A 24,383-nucleotide genomic window follows, 5' to 3' on the forward strand; every position below is an offset into this window, starting at 1 on the left:
TGTTTAGCGTTTCTGTTCTTGTCCTTTTTAGAGGCTGCCTTAGAAAGAAAAAAATAGTAAACCACCTCAGATGTATATTATATTGATTTGACGAATAAGCTTACCCCCTTGCACAGGTTGTATGTGGACGATGTTAACAAAAATACAAGGTACATAACAGAATTGGTTTTTGCTGAACAAAACAGTTGCTGGCAGTGTAAGCACTTTATGTAATCCACCATATACATAAACTGACAAACCTGTAGTAGTTTGAGATCGATCGGCCATCTGGGTGACGAGAGAATAGTGATAAAAAATTTTGCATTGCATCGATCCAAAAATAAAAATGAATAAAACGGTCACTGAGCGATAAACTCCAAACGCGAGGTTAGATTATTTATTTCTCATCAAATATGACATTTCAGACAGAAATATTTCAAGGAATGTTTTCAACTATCATCATCATTAGACCGTGTCAGTTTTATGTAAATCTGTGATCTTCACGATTTTTGTTTCTTACCAATTCTGTAACGTTCATTTAAGTTCCGGACAAAAAATATTGATCAACAAATCGTTGTTATAATGCTGTTCAGTGACATTAATAAACGAAAATACATTTCAATGACAAACTTAATTTAACACACTTCTTTTATTTATACATGCTGACGACTGTTTACAACATCAATGTGCTTTATATAAAGGCTTATAAACAAAGTAAACACAGGTAAACAATAATATTCAACACAAAAAGATATAAGAAAGAAATGCTGTTATACAAATATAATCGTAAAAAGCAACTGACATTGTAATGTAAAAATTGAAAAATCAAAATGAAAATTATAAGATATATTCCATGGTTTTAATTATTCGTGATTCATCATTTTATAATATTATTTCGAAAACATAACACAATACAATTGAGTTGATTTGTACACACGAATTACTCCTTGAAGTGAGTGTAAGTTCTGCTCCGTAAGAAGTCCTGACATATTATTTCAACACCCCTATATTCCGACGCCCCTACAATATTATCCCTGACCATAGAGGCAGTGGACACTAGTGGTAATTACTCAAAATAATTGTTAGCATAAAACCTTACTTGGTAACAAGTAATGGGGAGAGGTTGATAGTATAAAACATTGTGAGAAACGGCTCCCTCTGAAGTAACGTAGTTTACGAGAAAGAAGTAATTTCCCACGAATTCGATTTCGAGACCTAAGATTTAGAATTTGAGGTCTCGAAATCAAGCATCTCTTTTTGTATGTATATGTTGAGATACACCGAGTGAGAAGACTGGTCTGTGACAATTACCAATACTGTCCATTGCCTTTAATAAGAGTAAAAAACACTCGTTTTGTCCGCCATACCACTCTTGCAAAGAGTCATATGGCGGACAACTCTTTTTAGTGGAAGACGGGTACTTTCAACTCGATTTACAGTGAAGTTCGTTCCATCTTCACTCAAAAAGAGTGACACACATTAACTTTCACTCTCATAAGAGCGAAACTGACACCACTCGGACTAGAGAGTGATATTTTCACTCTAAACCATGCAATGCTTCAAAGATCACACAACTTTCACAATCATTCAAACCTCAACTTGCTGAATCAACTAATCTTATTAACTAAATTCATAATTCTGAGTATTCGACTATACATCAACACAAATCAGCTAAGCTATTATTAACAAAGAAATCAATTTTCTCTCATGATAATCATTAAAGGCAGTGGACACTATTGGTAATTACTCAAAATAATTATTGGCATAAACCTTACTTGGTGACAAGTAACGGGGAGAGGTTGATGGTATAAAACATTGTGAGAAACGGCTCCCTCTGAAGTAACGTAGTTTACGAGAAAGAAGTAATTTCCCACGAATTCGATTTCGAGACCTAAGATTTAGAATTTGAGGTCTCGAAATCAAGCATCTCTTTTTGTATGTATATGTTGAGATACACCGAGTGAGAAGACTGGTCTGTGACAATTACCAATACTGTCCATTGCCTTTAATAAGAGTAAAAAACACTCGTTTTGTCCGCCATACCACTCTTGCAAAGAGTCATATGGCGGACAACTCTTTTTAGTGGAAGACGGGTACTTTCAACTCGATTTACAGTGAAGTTCGTTCCATCTTCACTCAAAAAGAGTGACACACATTAACTTTCACTCTCATAAGAGCGAAACTGACACCACTCGGACTAGAGAGTGATATTTTCACTCTAAACCATGCAATGCTTCAAAGATCACACAACTTTCACAATCATTCAAACCTCAACTTGCTGAATCAACTAATCTTATTAACTAAATTCATAATTCTGAGTATTCGACTATACATCAACACAAATCAGCTAAGCTATTATTAACAAAGAAATCAATTTTCTCTCATGATAATCATTAAAGGCAGTGGACACTATTGGTAATCACTCAAAATAATTATTGGCATAAACCTTACTTGGTGACAAGTAACGGGGAGAGGTTGATGGTATAAAACATTGTGAGAAACGGCTCCCTCTGAAGTGCCATAGTTTTAGAGAAAGACGTAATATTCCACGAATTTGATTTCGAGACCTCAGATTTAGAACTTGAGGTCTCGAAATCAACCATCTAAACGCACACAACTTCGTGGGACAAGGGTGTTTTTTCTTTCATTATTATCTCGCAAGTTCGATGACCGATTGAGCTCAAATTTTCACAGGTTTGTTATTTTTTGCTAATGTTGAGATACACCAACTGTGAAGGCTAGTCTTTGACAATTACCAATAGTGTCCACTGCCTTTAATATTTCATAAATGAGAAAAAGTGTTGTTTTTACATTCGTACCCGTCCATTTCGTATGATGACTAATACACAATTACTGTTTAAAGGCACTGTCCACTTTTGGTAATAACTCAAAATAATTGTTCGCATAAAACCTTATTTGGTAACGAGCAATGGAGAGCTATTGACAGTATAAAACATTGTGAGAAACGGCTCTCTCTGAAGTAGTTTTTGAGAAAGAAGTAACTCCTCAGTTAAATATTACCTCACGCTTGAGGTCTCGAAATCAAGGATCTGAAAGCACACAACTTGTTCGCCAAGGGTGTCTTTTCTTCCATTACTATCTCTCAACTTCGACGACCAATTGAGCTCAAATTTTCACAGGTTTGTTATTTTATTGCATATGTTGAGATACATCAAGTGAGCAGACTGGTCTTTGACAACTACCAAAGGTGTCCAGTGTCTTAAACAACATCACCAACAATCATTCAAACCCCAATCTGCCGAATCAACCAATCTAATTTACTAAATCAAACCAAAATCATAATTCTGAGTGTCAAACTGTACATCAACAAAAATCTGCTACTCCAGATTAACAAAGAAGATAAATTTTTCTCATGATTATTTCTAATCAAAAATAGCGACAAATAATGGATTGTATATTTCAACTGCTATGCAATGCTATAGCAGTCAGCAACATTTAAATATTAAGCTTGATTCTAATGCTTGATTTGTATTTCAACTATAATTTATCGCTTGAAAATTAAATACACATTGATTATCAAAGTTAAATTAAAAGTTAATTAAATATGTCTGTGTTATATCAATCAACATTACATAATAAATGTATCACCAGAAATACGTATTCGGTTTTGATAGTTATAAATCAACAACAAAAAAATAAAAAATAATTGCTGTTAAGTTTTAGTATAACAGCAATTTCAAACAGCAGACCCATTTTCTCAGAATACTGTCATCGGCTGTTTTGGATGTTGACAAATTTTGCACTGGACATGTACATGAAACGAATACCACGGCATTTAACACCAGGGCTAAATTTCATAGAGCTGCGTTTTAAAAGCAAAACTTATTGGATAACTATTCTCTTCCAAGCAAATATTAGCAGGATACCATCCACAAATGGTACATGTGACATGGTAGTTTGACTGGTAGTCTAGGCCATATATAGTATCAAACATTGCAAGAAACCGCTCCCTCTGAAGTAACGTAGTTCATTTCGAGAAAGAAGTAATTTTCCACGAATTAGATTTTGAGACCTCAGAATTAGAATTTGAAGTCTCGAAATCAAGCGTCTTAAAGCACACAACTTCATGTGACAAGTTTTTTTTCATTTTTTTTAATTATTATTTCTCAACTTCGACGACCAATTGAGCTAAAATGTTCACAGGTTTGTTACGTTATGCATATGTTGAGATACACCACCTGTGACGACTAGTCTTCGACAATTACCAATAGTGTCAACTGTCTTTAAAGCACACAACTTCATGTGACAAGTTTTTTTTTTTTTTTTTTTTCATTATTTCTCAATTTCGACGACCAATTGAGCTCAAATAGTCACAGGCTTGTTATGTTATGCATATGTTGAGATACACCAAGAGAGAAGACTGGTCTTTGACAATTACCAATAGTGTCCAGTGTGGAACTGGCACACTTCAAAGGGCCCAAAGTTCGAATATAATCCCAAGACTTGTACAAATCTGTAGAAGAACAAGCAAGATGATCAGATAGAGTCTGCTACACTTCAAAAGCCGAGCTACTTGGGTTCCAATTTCCAATCAGACCTTTGCTCTACATGGAGAGTCGACAGATGGTAGAACAATGAATGATGAACGGCACAAATATACCACAAAAACATAACATTGACTATTGAGAAGCAATAATAGTAATAAACATATCTCTATAATGCAGCTGCTACTATTTACACCGTCATAAATATCTCATCCAAAATATACTTTAGACACATCGACTTTCGGACAGCCGTTAAGGGGGTGGGCGAAAAAAGGTCAACAATCAACATCTTATTTTATAACTAGGGCCCAATTTCGTAGAGCTGGTTAAAAGGTAGTGGACACTATTGGTAATTACTCAAAATAATTATTAGCATACAAACTTACTTGGTAGTGAGCAATGGAGAGCTGTCGATGGTATAAAACATCAAGAGAAACGGCTCCCTTCTGAAGTAACGTAGTTTTCGAGAATGAAATATTCCCCACTAAAATATTTGAGTTCGATTTAGAGACCTCAGAATTAGATTTTGAGGTCCCGAATTAAGCATGTGAAAGCTCACAACTGTGTGTGACAATAGTGTTTTTTCTTCCATTATTATCTCGTAACTTCGACGACCAATTGAAAGTTCATATTTTCACAGGTTTGCATTTTTTGTGCATAAGTTCTGATGCACCAAGTGAGAAGACTGGTCTTTGACAATTACCAAAGGTGTCCATTACCTTCAAGGGTAATTCAAAACAACAATCAGTGGAATTGATCCGTTTTGTAGTGAAGCTGGTCATTCCGCTTGCGCCCCTCGGCCGCTCCAAGGGTTAAATATTTTCTGCAATTGTCCCCTGGTGACGATTGATGAAGCCCAAATCAATAGACCGATCCATTAGGCTCCGCCCACGGGGCCTGTGTGGGCAAGAACACAGGAGCCTCTACTATGTAGTTCTGCACAACTCTGCCGCGCACGCCGAGCATACGCACACGCAACAGACTTTATAGTGTCTGACTTTTGGTTGTGCAATGGGTTGTGATTGGTCAATACGCAATGGGGACGCGCTTAATGGATTGGTTCATTAAATGTAGCCCTCACGTGGCTGTCCAGCCTTACAGTGCGAGGTAACATCCCTCCAAAAATATTCATGAGTCATGACATCACATATTTTCAGCGTCCTGTGTCAAAGGTCAACGTGCACAAAATGTAGTCCATTAAAAAAAATTAAAAAAAATTTTGTACATTGTGCAGATGCCAAGTGAACAATAAATTTGAATACAAAGTAAAATTACTCACTTGATTCATCTAATATAGTTGCTTGCTTACAATTTTTACGAAGACTTTTGGATTTACATGAAAGATCGCATCAATAAAAAAAGAGAAAGAAAATAATGTACATTCCTTTGCATACGGGAAAGCTCCATTAAAGAAAGAGGCTAATAAGACACATCCTTTTCATCCAGCAACTCACACCTGTTATCTTTATGTAATTCTTTTTTCAAACAGTGGACTTAATTACATTGAGTCATGACCCAAGAACTTCAATGTAACACTCTCTCTCTTTGGGTGACTGAGATCCTTCTTGACCATTACTGAAACATCCTCTCCATCTGACAACTCACACCTGTTATCTCCAAGTAATTCCTTTTCCGAACATTTGGACTTAACTGGATAATGAACAAGCTAAGAGGGCTGCTGACTGCCCCAGGATAATTAACTGCTCATCTATTACGTTTAAAAACACTCACTCACTTTCCGAGTTTTGTGGGCAAACTCGGAAATTCTTTAATGGAGCTTTTCCCGTAATGGACCCAAGTCATTTCTTAATAAGGAAGTAAACCCTGACCTTTGACCTATCAGACAAACTGGTAATTCTCTCTGTTGTTGGTGCTGACAAAGTTGGTGGCACCCGATTGGCTGAGATCGGTTGAGAACTGGACGCCCCAGTCTACTTTCATTGGTCGACAAAGACCCATGCAGGTACACTCAAAGAAATCAACGAAGTTGCGCAAAACACCCCGACTGTAAACAAAGCAAATGAAGGTAAACAAATCTAAAAGTTTGTTTTGAGAACAAAATTTCTGCATACAATTGCTTATTGCCAAAATCACAACATTTTTGATAAACAGACTGGAGCATTGACAAGTTGGATATGACTTTAGGAATTATGGATTAAGGATTGATACTTACTGAAAGGGATTAAAAAGGTTTTCATCCCTAAATGGACCTTTAGGTCTCTTAGGATCTCTGAAATGCTGGTACTTTGCATGGTTCATTCGCTCATTGGTCGTAACACCAAGGTAAATCACCTGAATCACAGAACAAGAAAATGTTGTCTTAGAGCAAAATCATAATAATAATAATAACCGTTTTTTATATAGCGCTTTTCACGCCCGAGGGGTGTCTCAAAGCCCTTCTGACATTATTACCCCTGGTCACTAGGCCTTAAATCATTCCTTAAACCACCTCAGCTCCCTTTGGAGTATACGTACAGCCTGGGTGCAATATATGCGCAACTCGGCTAAACCAATCACAAGAACCATCTCTGCCCTCACAGGTACCCATATACCCCTGGGTGGAGAGAAGCAAGTATAGTTAAGAACGAGCGTGGGTATATTCTGCGTGGAGCAATTCAACCAATATAATGTGTAATCTTTATCGTTTGTGATCTTTATCGTTTTACTTATCGCTGCAGTGTGACTCTGCCTTAAGATATGACCGATGGGTGTTATAAAGCGCTATACTCAGTCTCATTATTAATGAGGGAATATAACAAGCTGTTGCAAACAAATCAAGCAACCAAAAGAACTTTGGTATAAATGAATGCAAAGTCTTGTTAATGGCCAGAAGTTTCAACCCTAGCAGAGTCTTTCTTGAAGGCCTTCGAGAAAGACTCTGCAAGGGTCATTAAAGGAACATTACAGAATTGGTTTTGCTATTGAAACACGTTACTGGCAGTGTAAGCACTTTATGTAACCCCACCATATACATAAACTGACAAACCTGTTGAATTATTTATTTCTCATCAAATATGACATTTCACATGTTTCAGGCAGAAATAATTCAAGGGATGTTTTCCACTTTCACCATCATTAGATCGTGTAAGTTTGATGCAAATCTGTGATCTTCAGGATTTTGTTTTCTTACCAATTCTGTAACGTTCCTTTAAAGTAGTTTGTGTTTTATTATTGTATTACTGTACCTGGTAAAACTGACAAACAAACAGCATGGCGACCCAAACCATGTAGACAGCAACCTGTAGACTCATGATGAATGTCCATGGGGAACAAGACATGACCTCACCGATGAATATCCAGACCCCATTCTCTTCAAAGGAGGTGTTGCAGGACTCGAGCCAATCTAGTGAAAAAAAAAAAAAGTGTCATCCTGTAGTGTACATCATTTTTTAAATAAGGGAATAAAAGGGTATTGACGAGTTCTTAAACAGCTTTTTAAAACCGGCAGGGTCGTTGCCGTGTAATAAAGGCCCGAGCCGAGGAAAGGGCCTTTATCCCACGGCAACGACCCTGCGAGTTTGAAAACGAGTCACTACTCTTTTATTCCCATTCATAAATGCCTTTTCGGTTAAAAGGCGTAATACAGTAAAAAACTATGTAAAACTTATTTGTTTCCGATGTGCTTGAGCTCTGTAGGTCCATGTGTTGCATTGTTATGAATGAGTTGACAGTTTCCGGATCCATTGGTGTGCGTATAGTCTTGGTGCAAGACGTTCTCGTTTTACTTTCACACACAGCGCGGCCAACTCACCGACAGCGCCCGCATCGCCCGCAACAAGAAACGTCTTGCCCCAAGACTAGCACGTAGTATCCGAAAACAACCTGTTATAAACAGAGCTCCAGCTGGTCATTATCAACTGTTTAAACACCCTCACGTGACGCACTCTCCACCAATATGAATAAAAAAAACTGTCCGAGATATTTATGAATCAATGTTTTTAGGTGTACATTTAGATGTTCATCTTCATGCAAAAAGGAGGGCCAAAAACAGGGGTCATTAAGTTTAAGATCAGTTATGTAAGCTTGGGTGTGATCTCTGGCCACAGTTAACAGTCAAAAGGTCCTCTGACTGGCACCCCGAACAAAGTTTTCAACAAATTGGGAGACCGCCATCAAATGGCTAAATAACCCAGTTGGTAGAGCAGTGGCTGGTTAACTGTGGAGGTCACCGGTTCAAATCCTGCTCTAGTCAATATTTGTCTTTGGTTCACCCCAACTCAAGTTGATTTCACTTACACATTGCGTTGCCGACAAGGTAGAACACCGCGGCCAGGGGCAGAAATCCCAGGTACATGATGAAGTAGCGATGATTCAGAGAACCTAACCATAACAAAGATATATAAAGAACTAATTAAATGAATCCTTTCCTTACCGTAGGCGACTTCAGGCGATTACACTCGTAACCCTCTTAAAATCATTGCGAAGAAAATACTGTCCAATGTCGAGAAAGAAGTAATTTTCCACCAATTTGATTTCGAGATCTCAAGTTTAGAATTTGAGGTCTCGAAATCAAGCATCTGATCTCACACAACTTCGCGTTACCAGGGTGTTTTTTCTTTCATTATTATCTCGCAACTTCGACGACTGATTTTAGCTCAAATTTTCACAGGTTTGTTATTTTATGCATATGTCGAGATACAGCAAGTGAGAAGACTGGTCTTTGACAATTACCGATAGTGTCCACTTAAGTGTCTTTAAGTTACCAAACAGGTATAGGGAACTTGAGTTATTCAAAGAACATTGTTCAAAGGCATCTTCTCTCCTCTTTTGCAGAGATTTTGAGTTGACTGAAGATGAAAGAAAAATGAGAAACATCACTTACCAATACAGTTGTCTACCCATGGACAATGGTGGTCAAAGCGCGCGATACACTTGTCACATGATGAGCAATGCTTAGACCTGATTGGTCGCTTAATCAGGCAGGTCGTGCAGAACTGGCTGATGTTGAGTCCGGTAGTCTCTGCCAACTCGATTATTGTCTGCAAAGAGTTTCCAAGACTCAATAAAAACTATGAATGCACTTTTAATCAGCTACATGTACCTGTTAATATCTGGTGTCCCCCTCCCCCCAATTACAGGACAGCTAGCTTCACTGATGAAATTCTGAGTGTGGTCACCATTACTCTGAAAGAATACTTCCTTTTCACTTACTAGGTGTGTAAAAATTGGGTGCGTTCGACTAGCTTCCCTGTGTCGACCCTGAAGTGCTCATTCGTCGGGTGAGCCCATGACAAGAGCTAATCACAATATTCTCTCGCAAATTCGTCGACCAATTGAGCTCAAACTTACAGAGGTTTGTTATTTTATACATTTTTTTAATACACCAAGTGAGAATACTGGTCTTTGACAGTTTCCAAACGTGTCCAGTGCTTTTAAGTACATCAACAAATTATGTCCATTTCAGGGAGTAAATACGAAATCACAAAAAGAAAATTGGCGCCAGAGAATTTTTTATTCCACCCTGTCCTGGATTACTTTTGACAAGACCCCCAACAAATATAATCTTGCATAACTGAAAAATAAAAATATCCGCCTGAAAAATCAGTAGCTGAAAAAATATATTATAAACAAATAAAAACATTCAAATGTAAATTTAATTCTTACCCTCTTCTGGTCTTCCTGCGAGTTCTTGACCACTCCTGGGTTGAACCGCCAACATTTCCAGAAGGACCAACACATGGAAAACGAACTTAGTACAAACCCGATCTTTAACCATAAATCACTGAGATGTGAGAAAAGTCAAGGAAGCTTCAAGCAAGAATGATTTTTTAATAATAATAACCGGGCGGCAAGTAATTTGTTTGCACACAAACACAAAACCGCCGGACTTGTCCAGTCATGAGTTTACTATTTATTACTATTAATATTATTTTTGTTTATTTACCCATACACCGATGTCGGCTAGCACTGTATACTCAGCACTTTCCCCCAGAGTCCTGTGAACAAATATCACAGGCAAGTTACTCAGGTGGGATTCGAACCCACGACCTTTGCAATTCTAGAGCAGTGTCTTACCAACTAGGATACCGAGATAGCCCGGCAGCTAGAGGCAGTTCGAATGTTTTGGCAGCGGGTACCGCAACAACATAAGAGATGTTAAATTTTCATCAGGAAAAAAAGAGTATTAATTTTGGGGAAAAAAAAAGAATATTAATTTTGGTTTTAACCAATAAACCGATGTGTGTTAGCAAGAATGATTTAGTCATTGGAAAAAAAAAATATGAACAATTTTATCAAGTGTAGGGGCTAGCCTACATAGACCTTAGCGCAAATACTCAGTACCCCCTCCTTAGGCTTGAGTGTCATGGCCGAGTGGTTAAGAGCAGCGAATTCAAGTTCTGGTGCTAATTCACCCGAGTGTGGGTTCGAATCCCGGTCGTGACACTTGTGTCCTTGAGCAAGATACTTTACTATAATTGCTTCTCTTCACCCAGGGGTATAAATGGGTACCTGCGAGGGTAGAGGTTGATATTGTGAATGAAAAGCTTTCGGAGCGCCACGGTAGCTCGGGGCTGTATACTCCCTAATGGGAGCTGAGAAAGATTAAAGGGATGTTTATTGGCCCAATGACCAGGAGACTAATGTAAAGCGCATTGATACAGTTTATTGTGAAATGCGCTATATAAGAACTTGTTATTATTATTATTATTAGGCTTGAATTGAGGCGCATTGTGGTCTAGCTGAATTGATTAAAGGGAAGGTACACGTTTGGTAATTACTCAAAACAAATATTAACTTAAAAACTGACTTGGTTAACGAGCATTGGAGAGCTGTTGATAGTATCAAAAATTGTGGGAAATGACTCCCTCTGAAGTAACATAATTTTTGAAAAAGAGGTAATTTATCACTAAAATAATAAAAGACTTCTAGCTAGAAGTCTTTTATTCCTATCTGAAAGTGCACAAATTCGTCCAACCAAGGGTGTTTTTTCTTTCATAATTTTCTCGCAACTTCGACAACCGATTGAGCTCAGATTTTCACAGATTTGTTATTTTATGCATATGTTGAGATACACTGAAGTGAGAAGACTGATCTTTGACAATTACCAATAGTGTCCAATGCCTTTAAAGAAATGAACCATATTAACAATGTCTCTGCGTTTTTACACGGATATTTACACATAAATAAATGGTCTCAAACGGGTTAAAAGTATTCCTTTTTGCCAGAAAAAAGAAGATTTTTCAGACAAAATCGGAGAATCTAATAACATAAAAAATAAGCTATTCTTATACATTATAAACTATTTTAAACAAAAATTTTCAAAGGATATAAGGCCAGAAATAGGCGAAGAAAGTAAAGTTAAGGATGACTTTAGTAGATACAGCAGTGGCTATGGGAAAAACTTTAGTTGCACGATTATCAACAAAAAACCTGCAGACAGGGAAAAAAAATTTCATTAATATTAATAATAATATCAAAGTCTTATAGACGATGTGACCTCTGACGTCACACGAAAACCATAACATGATTCGCGCGCATACCGCCAGGCAAAACCTTTGTGTTTTGGCAGCCAGCTAGAAAGTGTATGCAATCTTACCATGACTACGGGTGTTTTTGCCCGGCGAAACATGACGTATACAGTGTTTTTTCAACAGAGGGCGGTTTAAATGTAAACATAGGTCACATCAACTATAGCGCACGCGACTACATGTACCATACAAGGTACTCAAGGCGCTGGGTTCATACAAACTTCCAGAAAGATAGGTTTTTTACAGTGATGAATTCTAAGACCCAATTATTTAGCACCTTATAAGGGTTTACAAGGTGCTATGGCGCATACAGCAGCAACAGCCAGGAACACCGGGGCGAACCCCTTCTCTTTTCGATAAGTGTACTGGGTTCTTTTACATGCGTTACACAACACATGGGACCAACAGCTTTACGTCCCAACCGAAGGACGAAGCAATGGTTAACATGAGAAATGACTTTCAATGACGTAAAATCACTGACCTCGGACGTGCGATCCAGCGAAAAATTTAGAGTTCTTAGTTCAAACACAGCCTTAATTTGTGGTACCCAATGCTGAGTAAGCCTTCTACCAACTCATAAATTTCTAGTGAAAATTTGTTTTGATTTGGGGTTGGAAAAAGAAACATTGACTACAGCAGGATTTGCACCAACAACCACCATATTAAAATGTAGGGACTCTAGTAACTGAACTATCTAATGAACACGTATAGGATGCTCCCTGACAGTCATCTGAAAGCACACAAAGCACCGGGGGAAGATTGGGGGTCAACCAAGGGAAGCTAAGCGAACGTACCCGGTATAACACATTGTGAGAAACGGCTCCCTCTGAAGTAACATAGTTTTTTGAGAAAGAAGTGATTTTCCAGGAATTTGATTACAAAAATTAGATTTTGAGGTCTCAAAATCAAGCATCTGAAAGCACGCAACTCTGTGTGACAGGTGTGTTTTTTCTTCCATTATTATCTCGCAACTTCAAATTTTCACAGATTTGTTATTTTGTGCATATGTTGAGATACATTTGTACACCAAGTGAGACGACTGGTCTTTGACAATTACCAATCAGTCCACTGTCTTTAAGATAAACTTATAACACCTAAAATTGTACCTACGGCAAATGCTCCAGTCCGGCCACCAGCAAAAAATGTTGTGATCTTGACCAATTGAGCTTAGATTTTCACATGTCAGGTCTGTTATTTTGTGCATATGTTGAGATACACCAAGTGAGAAGACTGGTCTTTGACAAGTACCAGTAGTGTCCAGTGTCTTTAAGGACACAAGAGTCACTACTGGGATTCAAACCCACAGTCTGCTGATCAGAAACGCCAGAGTTTGAATATGCCACTCTTAAACGCTCAGCCATGGCACTTCAAACAGTTGGTTACCAGACGAGTTCTTACCTTAGTAAAACATAAACCAATCCCATGGCCACGAGAGCCAGACCAAACTTGTAAGAGTAAGGGATGCTGAGGTCTGGAATCAGACCAGCTAAGATCATCAGGGTCCCTGGGAAACACCACATCACATACTGACGGAAAACCTGCGGGTCAAGACAAAGTACATGATTAGAAAATATAAACGTCAATTTCAGGGTGCGTTCGATTAGCTTCCCTGTGTCTAGCCTTGACTCAAGGCTGTTGGCGTAGTGTGCCCCGGCTCGGTGCGCGGCACGATTCAGCATCAAAAACTGCACGCAGTGTGTATGTTATGTATGGGGTGCACTGGCCGAATTCAGTGATGGGGACCTGGGATTTTGCAGGTCGCGACTGGCTGTAGCGCCTTGATCAAGGCTACCCTGTGTCGACCCTCCGGTGTTCAATTGGGTGAAAGAGCTAATTGAACGATCACTCATCCTGTCGTGATGACGTCATGCACCTCGGGCCAGCCTCAAGTGACCCACTCCACAAGCAGGGCATTGGGGGCTGACCCAGGTGAGCCCCTGGATTGACGTCAAAGCTATTTGAATGTACCAGGGGCAGGTCGGGGTCGACTCGGGAAGCTAATCGCTCGCACGTTCAGTTGTAGTTTAAAGGCCATGACACTAATACTTACTCACTGTGAATGAATCTGTATGTAATATCATAATTAACCAGTGGAAGTTTCAGCTTCATTAGTTGTCAAGTTTTTGAAAAAAAGGTGAACATCGCAGAGTAATGTTTTCAGGAAAATTGCTTAAATAAGTCGTACATGTTAAAACAAATATTGGTGACATTGTTTAACTAATTTCTCAAAAACTACAGAAACATTTTGGTCGTTAAAGTTTTGAAGTTGCGAGATAATAATGGAGGAAAAAACAACCTTGTCACACAAAGTTGTCTGCTTTCAGATGCTTGATTTTGAGACCTAAAAATCTAATTTTTGAAATCAAATTCGTGGAAAATCACTTCTTCCTCACCGTTTCTCACAATGTGTTATACCATCAACAGCTCCCCATTACTCATTACCAAGTGAGGTTTTATGCTAATAATTATTTTGAGTAACTACCAATAGTGTACACTGCCTTTAAAATGACTGCACTTGTTTACCTTGCTGCCTTTCTTGTTGCCGGTTGACGCTTCACCTCTGTTCTCTTTGATGCGTATTGCTATGTAGCCATTACGTCGTGACATGGCAACATCCAATGGGGTCTCATGCTGGGAGATAACAATAATAAAAACAACTAGAAATTGAGAGTTTGTGTACAAACTCAGGGTGTTCGGGTGAATGGTCAAATGAGGTCACGTTGTGTACAACATTTGTAGAACATTACAAGAGGTTTCATGTAGTGAAAGAATCTTGTACGTAGCGTTTGTGGTTCTCAAGATATGAATTTTTCAATTATTTACCGTTTATTTAACGTAATGACGTCATCAATGACGTCATCATTCCAAAAAAGTTGCGGGTTCATCTACTCATGAAGGTTCATGTTTATGATAAGTTTCAAGTTCATAGTAGTTTAACATTTTGTTCAAAATCGCACGAAGAAAGATGAGGCGAATCCCAGCGTAGTGGAATTTGAATTACGCGCGCCTTCAACGGAGTCTGCATGTGTATACACAACCCGTAATGCCCACAGCCACGCAGTGCTGTTTTGTCGTAGAGCATGGATACAATGTAGGCCTACATGAACTACACGCACACACACCCACACACCCACAATACAATAGTAGCATTCACATACATAAATGGCCATACTAGCTATTTTCTACGCGTAATGAATGGAGGTCAACACAAACGCGCGCTTTTACGACCAGAAGGCAAAATTCAACTGGCATTATGTTTGTGCAAAAGTTTGAGCAGGATAACTGATCTTCAAACTGATATTCAAATTTTGCAAATATGATATATAGTTCTTGAGATATGAACTTTTGAAATTTTGAACTTCCGGTTTCAACCGGAAGTAAAAGTCACATGAGGTCACTATGTGCACGACTTTTGTAGCTAATTACAAGACCTTTTATATGCACCAAATATCTTGTGTGTGGCATTTGTAGTTCTCAAGATATGAACTCTCCAATTTTTAGCGTTTTTTTGAACGTAATGACGTCATCAATGACGTCATCATTCCAAAAATGTTGCTGTTTCGTCTACTCATTAAGATCAATATATATGGCAAGTTTCAGGTTCATACAAGCTTTAGTTTTTGCGAAAATCGCGCGAGAACGTTCGAGGAGAAGAACACGCAGAAAAAAAAAAAAAAAAAAAAAAAAAAAAAACAGAACAATAACAATAGTTGTTCGGCTGGTGGCCGAACACCTAATGATGTACATAGAACATTTATTTATTTTTTTTTTAATGCAAGTCGCCTGACACACAAGGCCTGAAGGCCACGTCAAGGTGTGGGCTACAATTATTTTTTCCAGAAGCCATTGCCACCTACTCCTAGGGCTGAAACAGGGTTACCCCTTTCACAGTCCATACGAATGTAGGCTTGGGTATCATCAATTCGAAGCCTAGCCGGTAGAGCTTTTTGCACTACCTCCCCAATTTTATGAAGCAAGTGTCACGACCGGGATCCGAACCCACACCCTGCTGAGCAAACACCAGTGCTTGAATCCGGTGCTCTTAACCGCTCGGCCATGACACTGCCACAAATGTGAACTTTGTTTACAATAAGTGTGACCTGGTACATGTACATTCCTTGTGTTTTCTGGCAGGCAAGATACTGCACTGGTCATACATGTCATATGGGAAAGTCAAAATTTTAACTCCATAAAATGGCCGACTGTGTAGAACCCACAGAATAAGAGTTTGAATACGGAGCTCTTTACCGTTCGGCAACGACACTTCCAACGTTGGGTTATCAACTCACTTACCTTCGCTGGTACCCAGCGCCTTGCTTTAACCAAAGGCGCTGGGATGGGCAAACGCATCATGCACGCTCATCGTTTTAATAATGCACAGTCCCATCATGCATAACACTCACACCGTACCATTATTTCTATGCACTGTACGCATGACGTACTTCCTGAACAAGAATCTATTCAAGCGATTAGCCCATCCCAGCGGTCCTGGATAGACTGGCCGCTGGGGCCGAGCGAACTCACTTACCCGGCTATTCTCAATGAAGCTATCTGCGCCTTGCTGGAGTAGCGTAGTGACTGCTGCGGTATTACCCACAGCTGTTGCCCAGTGGAGGGCAGTATTCTGGTAGTGTTTGTCCTGTAGGTTGGGACTGGCACCCAGGGTCAGCAGTAGACGGGTTGGATCCACACTGAAATTATACCATTAAATAAAATCTTAAAACTACATGCAACAGGGTATGTACAACGTTAGGTGTTTCTGATCAGCAGAGTGTGGGTTCGAATCCCCAGCCTTGACACTAGTGTCCTTAAGCAAGACACTTAACCATTGCTTCGTCCTTTGGATGGAACGTTAAGCCATTGGTCCCATGTGTTAAGTAACGCATGTAAAAGAACCAAGTGCACTTATCGAAAAGAGAAGGGGTTCGCCCCGGTATTCCTGCTCGGATCGGCAGCAAATTGCGCCACAGCATCTTGTAAAGCATTACATGGTGCTATCAGAACTAGGTCTCATAATTCAAACATAGTCCAACATCTTGCAGGAAATATTGTATGTTACAGAGCCAGGAGCGTCACTGTGTGACAAACATACATTGTGTGCTTTTAATTATAAGAAGCCACAATTATTATTATTACTATTATGATTAACAAACCTCAGGGGGCCACACTCATAAATTTGTTTTGTTCAATTAAGTGTAGCCCTCAACTTGAAGTGGCCATCAGGCCTTGTTAGGCTATTTCTCATAATTTTTACATGTGTCTCGTTGTGGTACCATCTGCTAAAACATAGGATTCGAACTGCCTCTAGCTACCAGGCAATCTCCGTGACCTAGCTGGTACGACAGTGCTCTGGAATAGACCCTTCCTATGAAATATGTAAATTGCACGTAGCGCGTGCGCACTAACGTTTTGGTTGGCAAAATGAGAGAACATCGCGCTGTTTTGTACACAGCTAATGGGTGCGTGACGCAGACGCGACTGCGCGTCTGCTTAGTGCTCAACTCTCAGACTCTATGGCGTTTGCCAACCAACAGGGTCTGTGCGCATGCGTGAATGTAGTTAGCATGTTTCATATGAAGGGTCCATTGCGAAGGTCGTGGGTTCGACTCTGATTTATGATTTTGTTTTTACAAAGCCCAGGAAGTACAGAGTATCGGTATACAGTTATTGGTGTAATACATGTAGGGGTAAAACCAAAATTAACAACCTTTATCTTCGATGCAAATTTCCATCTATCTCCGACGCAAATTTCCATCTATCTTCTCATAATTTGTTTTTGTTTTTTATACAAATAAAAAAAAACCTTGGATCTACTTACGAAAAGGTCCTGTAGCATGCCCACATGAGGGGAGACATCCCGTTGCCGTCCAGCATGTTTGGATCTTGTCCCTTAGCGATGAGGTACGCAACGATGGCCGTGTGTCCATACTGGCACGCCAGGTGAATGGCGCTGACCCCCTCACCGTCCCGTAGCGATGGGTCAGCCCCGTATTGCATCAACAGGACCACCATGGGTAGGTGGCCTTGCCGTGCCCCCCAGTGAAGGGGCGTCGAGTTGAGGTCACCCCCGAGTTGGTCGATTATTGCACCTTGATTTATCAGATACCTGCACAGACAAAAGGGCAAGGGGATGATTAATAATAATAATAATGTACTTATATAGCGCATTTTCCATGTTCAAATGCACTTGACAGAGATACGTTTAAGCCATTATATACTTTCAGTAAACAGTATTGTCCAAGTCCCACACTTCGTGTATCACAACTGATATAACAAATAACAAACCTGTGAAAATTTAGGCTCAATCGGCCACTGGAGTCAGGAGAAAATAACAGGAAAACCCACTCTTGTTTCCGCACGTTTCGCCGTGTCATGTCGCAGACATGTGTTTAAAATAAATCCGTAATTCTCGCTATCGAGAATTGATATTGTTTTAACGTTTGGTCAAAAAGTAAAGCATTTCATGGAATAATATTTCAAGAGAAGTCTTTCACCATTACCTTCCGTAAACCCTGTAAATTATTTGTAAATCTGTGAACTTTTTTTTTTTTCTGTACCGAAAGTGTCCAATGGCTTTAACAGAACAGGTGAGTTTTGAGCAGTGTTTTCAACATATTGACAGATTGTTGATTAGGAAGAGATATTGGGATTGTGCTCGGATTGAATATTTTGGCTAAAAAAAGTTAGCGGCCTACTGGCCTTTACACTTCTTTTTAACAGGGCAAGGAAACCAAGGTTAAGGGAACCCTATGGAAAATTGTAAAAGTTTCTACTGGGGCATTTCAAAGGCACCAAGGCAAATGACCAGGGTGTATGGAGACAATCGCCTTAGTTGCCTCTGTGAAGTGTTACATGTAGGCCTGGTTGGTTTTTGGAAAAATAGTTAGCGACCTGACGTTTCAAAACTACCAGAGTCTTTCTCTAAGGCTAAATGGATGACTACACAAAGGTTGGAACGTCAGGCCATTAACTATTATTAGGAAATGATTACATCACAAAAAATTAATTTGACATTTTTCTTTTGATCTTTCTCACTTTGCAATATCCAATCTGTTGTTGATAGAAGCCCAGTGGAGTAACGTTACATTCTCCTTGTCTGGTTCCTGTACATCCAACCCGTTTTCCACCAGCTCTTTGACTCTGTCGAGGGCACCATACTGGACGGCTTTAATGACATCAAACGTTGACTGGTCTGGTTTGGACCTGACTTGCTGCTGTGTAGGGGAGTCCGTTGAGTGGTCGGACACCATGAGCTGTGCCGGGAGTAAATCGTCAGCCTTAGCCTGGGTAGGGTAGGGTTTGAAGTCTTCCATTCTCTGAAATAAAGTTTGTAATTAGATTTTTTTTTAAATCAGGATCAAAAAAAGATCAATGTTGTTTAATAATAATAATAAAAGGAGGCCCAAAATATTACTTCGCTAGAGTGGACCCATATTTAAAGTGCAGCAGGTTCACGGTGGGGGAGCCTTAGTTTCTAGTTCTAGGTAGAAGTAGATAGACTGGATAGTGGATTTCAGAGGTGACAGGATGGAGGAGAGAAAGGGAGAGTCAGGACCAGTGGGAGAAATTGCAATTTTCTTTTGGAAAAGTTTCCGTATGGCGCCACCACTTTTTCATTCGAAATAAAATAATTTAGTATCTAATTTACCTGATTGATATATCCCTTTTTGTAAAAATGAGTGAAAAAGTGGTGGCGCCATACGGAAAGTTATCCTTTCTTTTTCTTTCAAAATATTTCAGTGAGTTTTAGGTTTTAGTTCGGATTTGTTACAAAATATTACTCTTTTTGTTTTACATACAAAAACATGTAGGCCTATTTAGGAAAAGTTTCTGTATGGCGCCAACACTTTTTCATTTGATAATAATACAAAACATATGAAATAACTAAGTTAGTAAGTACATAATTTACCTTTTTGTAAAAATTAGTGAAAAGTGGTGGAGCCATACAGAAAGGTATCCCTTTTTTAAACCGGTCCCCTATTTTCTACAAACATTGTTTTCATAAAATCATAAATAATTTTTAAATTAACATTTCTTAAAAAAATATGAAAACATTTTTTTTTACCGGGTGTAAAATAAAATAACAAAAATACCTCGAAAAATTGGTGGCGAGGGGGTAAAATTAGTCCAAAATTTTCCCCAACAAAATTATAACCAGCCGCACAAAAACCGGTGCCTTTGCTTGCGCGAGCCGACGATCGGAGCGCGCGGCGACCAACCCAACCCCAATGAATGAGCACGTCCACCAGTAATAAAGACGAAATAAAGCACTGAAAATTGCGTCGGAACAGCGAACTTTAAATCCTTATTCACAAAACATAATATCCATTCTTACCTATTTTATTATGGAGCAGTATACAGGTCTTCACACCTGGAGTTATTCTAGTAATTCAGCGGCAAAGTTGTTCGGTGCAAGTTCAGAATTTAGATTCAGTACTGGAAGCGGCCATGTTTGTTTTAGGATTGACTAGCGCAATGCATGATGGGATTACATCATGTGCCCCCCCCCCCCCACCCCTTGAATAAAAAGTTAAAGGGGTGCGCCGCTCTTCGAAAATACGGTGTCCTACCATGGAGCAATATTGCTCCGTGGTCCTACCAAAACGAAAATGATTTGTGTGACTTGTTTGACAAATTTCTCAAAAACTAAAGCATCCCAGGAAGTATAAATATAGGGGAGGTTTTCTACAATCATTATCTGAAGTGGACACTATTGGTAATTGTCAAAGACTAGTCTTTTTATTCGTGAAGCTTCACGAATAAAAATAGCAAACTTGTAAAAATTTGCTCAATTGGTCGTCGAAGTTCCGAGAATAATGAAAGAAAAAACACCCTTGTCACACGAAGTTGTGTGCTTTCTGATGCTTGATTTCGAGACCTCAAATTCTAAACTTGAGGTCTAGCAATCAAATAGGTGGAAAATTACTTCTGTATCGAAAACTACGTCACTATACACTTAAGAGGGAGCTTTCTCACAATGTTTTATATTACCAACCTCTCCCCATACTTGTAATCCAGAAAGGTTTTATGATGATAATTATTTTAAGTAATTACCAATAGTGTCCACTGTCTCTAAACCATCTTGGACAAATAGTTTCTTTTTTTCCTACAACAAAAGGTATACCCTTTAAGAACACCACAGACAATTGGCACAATAACAACAATAATCCAGGGGAAATGGATGGATATTTGGTGCTTGTTTTGTGGTGTTTTGTGTCATTGCGGCCTGTTAAAATTTAGGCTATGCACTTTTTTTAATAGTGATAGCCGAATTTGATAGTAAGCACTTTGCAACATTGTATTTAAATATCAGTGTTACTCTATACTGAAAACACTGACTCTTTCAATAGAAAACCAAGATTAGAACAAAATTAATCATCAGTTAGCAACTTAAATTTTAATTCTACAGATCAGAATCTTCAAACTAATATTCATAAAATTATACCACAGAAATTAAAAATCGATATATGAGTTATAAATTTGATACCAAAAAATAAAAATATAGCATTAATATTAATATGCATAGGCGTAATGTCATTGGAAGGTATAATTGATTCTCTCTTGAATAAGCATATCTTTATATTATGATTTGAGTTTGTCGAGCTATGGTTTCACAAGAATCCTAAAATATTTCTTTTATAATGGGCAAAGCAAAATAATAATAACAATAATAATAATAATAATAATAATAATAATAATAATAATAATAATAATAATAATAATTATATTAAAGGATTTGGCTACCTTTTCAAAATGTCCATATATTTACATTAAACTTACAGGGTTTGAAAATAATGATAGTGGAAAGCTTCCCTTCAAATTTTACTTACTAAGGTGCTGTAGCTTTTGAGAAATGAGTAAACCAATGTCATGAAAATACGTTTGTAAATGATCAAAATAATTTTCATCTCATGAGACGAAAATTATTTCCAGGACATTGTTTTACTCATTTCCCAAAAACTACAGCACCTCAGCACATAATATTTTCAGGGAAGCTTTCTACTATCATTATCTTCAAACTGTGTAAGTTTAGTGTAAATCTGTGGACATTGTGTTTTTTGTCCCACAAAAGTTACATAGACCCTTTAACGTTTGCCTTCACTCCGCAGTTGCAACACGCGTGCGGACCGTTACATTAATAATTATATTAATATAGCATGAACAATTCCTTTAATTAACCCTCTAAATAAATATGTTATCACAAGCAAAAGCGGCTACAAAAAAGAAAAACAATGAAAAACTGCGCTGGAATTAATTCTCAATCAATTTGTAAATAAAACCCGAAAAGGAGTTTAACTACTTGGGAATCTTATAATATAACTCAACAAATTACAAATAGTAAAAATAGACTGCGTAGTGGCTACTATCAGTTACCCTATAACAAAAAAAGTAAATTGAAAATTTGAAAATAAGCTGTCACCGTAGAAAAAAAAAAAAAAAAAAAAAAGAAAAAAAGATGTTGACACTTTGTTCAGTTGAAACGGTTCCCAAACACCAAACTTAGGCCGTGTCCGAAACGACGACTTCGGCTACAGCTACGTCTAGATCAGCGCGTCTACCAGTGTTGAAGAATAGGCAGACACGCGCGATGTAGCCGTAGCTGTAGCCAAAGTCGCCCTTTCGGACACGGCCTTATACTTTTCCTTTACATTAATCTTCTATAATGCAATCAAATCCTTTAAACTAGACTCTTCATACATGAATATAAGTCTTTGGTACTACCTAATTTTAACAACTAAACAAATAAAACAGTTTTTTTTTTTATATCTAACTGTTTGACTTCTATAAAGTTATCCAAAATATATTTTTGATTTGGAAGACAAAGTTAATTCCAATAAGCATGATTGGTAAAAATATAGTTTGCTTTGGTCACACCACAAGGCCCAATTTCATAAAGCTGTTAAGCACAAACATTTGCTTAGCATGACATTTCTTTCTTGATTAAAACAGGACTACCAACCAAATTTTCATGTGATTTTCAGGACAGGCAAACAACAGCTGAATACCAGTGACAAGTGCTATGCAACAAATGGAAATTGGTTGGTAATCCCGTTTTTAATTTACATTATAATGTATTGTATGTTTGCTGCTAGCTTTTGTTGTGCTTAACAGCTTTTCGTCGAGCCAACACCTCCACAGAGAAAGTTCTGTACACAGTTGCACCCACAAGTTTATAAAGTTTTCCTATAAGTTCAGTTGCTAAGAGGTTATTTGTACAAAATATGAAAATAGGAATAAATGTTTAAAGGGAGGGTTTACTTTTGGTAATTACTGACCATTAAAACTTACTTGGTAAAGAGCACAAGAGAGCTGGTGCTATTATAAACCATTGGGAGAAAGTAACTCTCTTTAAAGGTAATGTCGTTTTAGAGAAAAGGGAAATTTTTCCACCAAAAAAATTGAATATGAGAAAGGCTTGTCTCAGGCATCTGAAAGCATGCAACTCTATACACAGAGGTGTTTTTCCCCCTGTATTTTATTGCAACTTTGATGACCATTTATATAAGCCCAAATTTTCACTGGATTGTTATTTTTTGCACCGTGTTGCGACACACCAAGTAAAAATACTGGCCTTGAACATTACCAAAAGTATACCCTGCCTTTAATCTAATATTAATCTATGTATGAAAATATTCTTTCAGAAATACTGACAAAAGGTGTTACACTGTTTACTACCTGAAATTCCAAGGAAGAAAGAAGAAAAACTACTTTTCTGGAATGGAAATGTAATTGCCCTTTAATAGATGAAACATATAAACATAAACTGGTTTGCGGTAACATCATGTGTGTATCTACTTGCCAGGTAGAGTTCGTTCTGGGAGAACTGTCTTTCTTTAATCTACTATCGCGGAGGAGATTTATTGGATGTTCGGGAGACATCTACCAACTAGACTACCGAGATTGCCCGGTAGCTAGCCTAGGCAGTTCGAATCATATGTTTTTATGCAGCGGGTACCCACACTGCTCTGGAATTGCAAGGGTAAACACTTACCACACTTACCCCCGCCAGTTAACAGTTTAGTTTCTGTAGGGAATGTTTAGAACAACAGTGGAATGAGAAAATATAAATGAAAGACTAGTTAAATGATGAAGTCCAGTGGAATAGACCCTTCCCATGAAGTATGTAAATTGCACATAGTGCATGCGCACTTAAAGGAACACGTTGCCTTGGATCGGTCGAGTTGGTCTTTGAAAAGCATTTGTAACCGTTTTTTATAAAATGCATATGGGTAGAAAGATGTTGTAAAAGTAGAATACAATGATCCACACAAACATGCCTCGAAATTGCGTGGTTTTCCTTTTACCTCGTCGACTAACACGTCGGCCATTTATGGGGGTCAAAATTTTGACTCCCATAAATGGCCGACCATGTTAGTTCGCACAGTAGAAGGAAAACCATGCAATTTCGAGGCAAACTTGTGTGGATCAT

At 38.4% G+C, this 24,383-nt stretch overlaps 1 protein-coding gene and 1 long non-coding RNA gene across 2 annotated transcripts; both read right to left on the reverse strand.

The window, feature by feature from the left end:
- Nucleotides 1-646: 646 nt before the first annotated feature.
- On the reverse strand, nucleotides 647-20,415 carry LOC139953498 (palmitoyltransferase ZDHHC17-like). Its single transcript, XM_071952923.1, has 13 exons — nucleotides 20,289-20,415; nucleotides 18,989-19,269; nucleotides 17,772-18,059; nucleotides 16,482-16,644; nucleotides 14,477-14,584; nucleotides 13,352-13,491; nucleotides 11,753-11,855; nucleotides 10,089-10,211; nucleotides 9,307-9,463; nucleotides 8,721-8,804; nucleotides 7,670-7,827; nucleotides 6,658-6,776; nucleotides 647-6,489 (listed from the first exon to the last, which is right to left on the reverse strand). The coding sequence occupies exons 2-13, from the start codon at nucleotides 19,264-19,266 to the stop codon at nucleotides 6,324-6,326; spliced, it is 1,887 nt and encodes a 628-aa protein (XP_071809024.1). The 5' UTR covers nucleotides 19,267-19,269; nucleotides 20,289-20,415; the 3' UTR covers nucleotides 647-6,323.
- Nucleotides 20,416-21,331: 916 nt separating this feature from the next.
- Nucleotides 21,332-24,351, reverse strand: LOC139953972 (uncharacterized). The gene is made up of 2 exons (XR_011788031.1): nucleotides 22,585-24,351; nucleotides 21,332-22,452 (listed from the first exon to the last, which is right to left on the reverse strand). It is a non-coding gene; the product is annotated as an uncharacterized lncRNA (long non-coding RNA).
- Between the last annotated feature and the right edge of the window lie 32 nt (nucleotides 24,352-24,383).

The sequence above is a fragment of the Asterias amurensis genome, chromosome 22, assembly GCF_032118995.1.
Source record: "Asterias amurensis chromosome 22, ASM3211899v1".
NCBI lineage: Eukaryota > Metazoa > Echinodermata > Asteroidea > Forcipulatida > Asteriidae > Asterias > Asterias amurensis.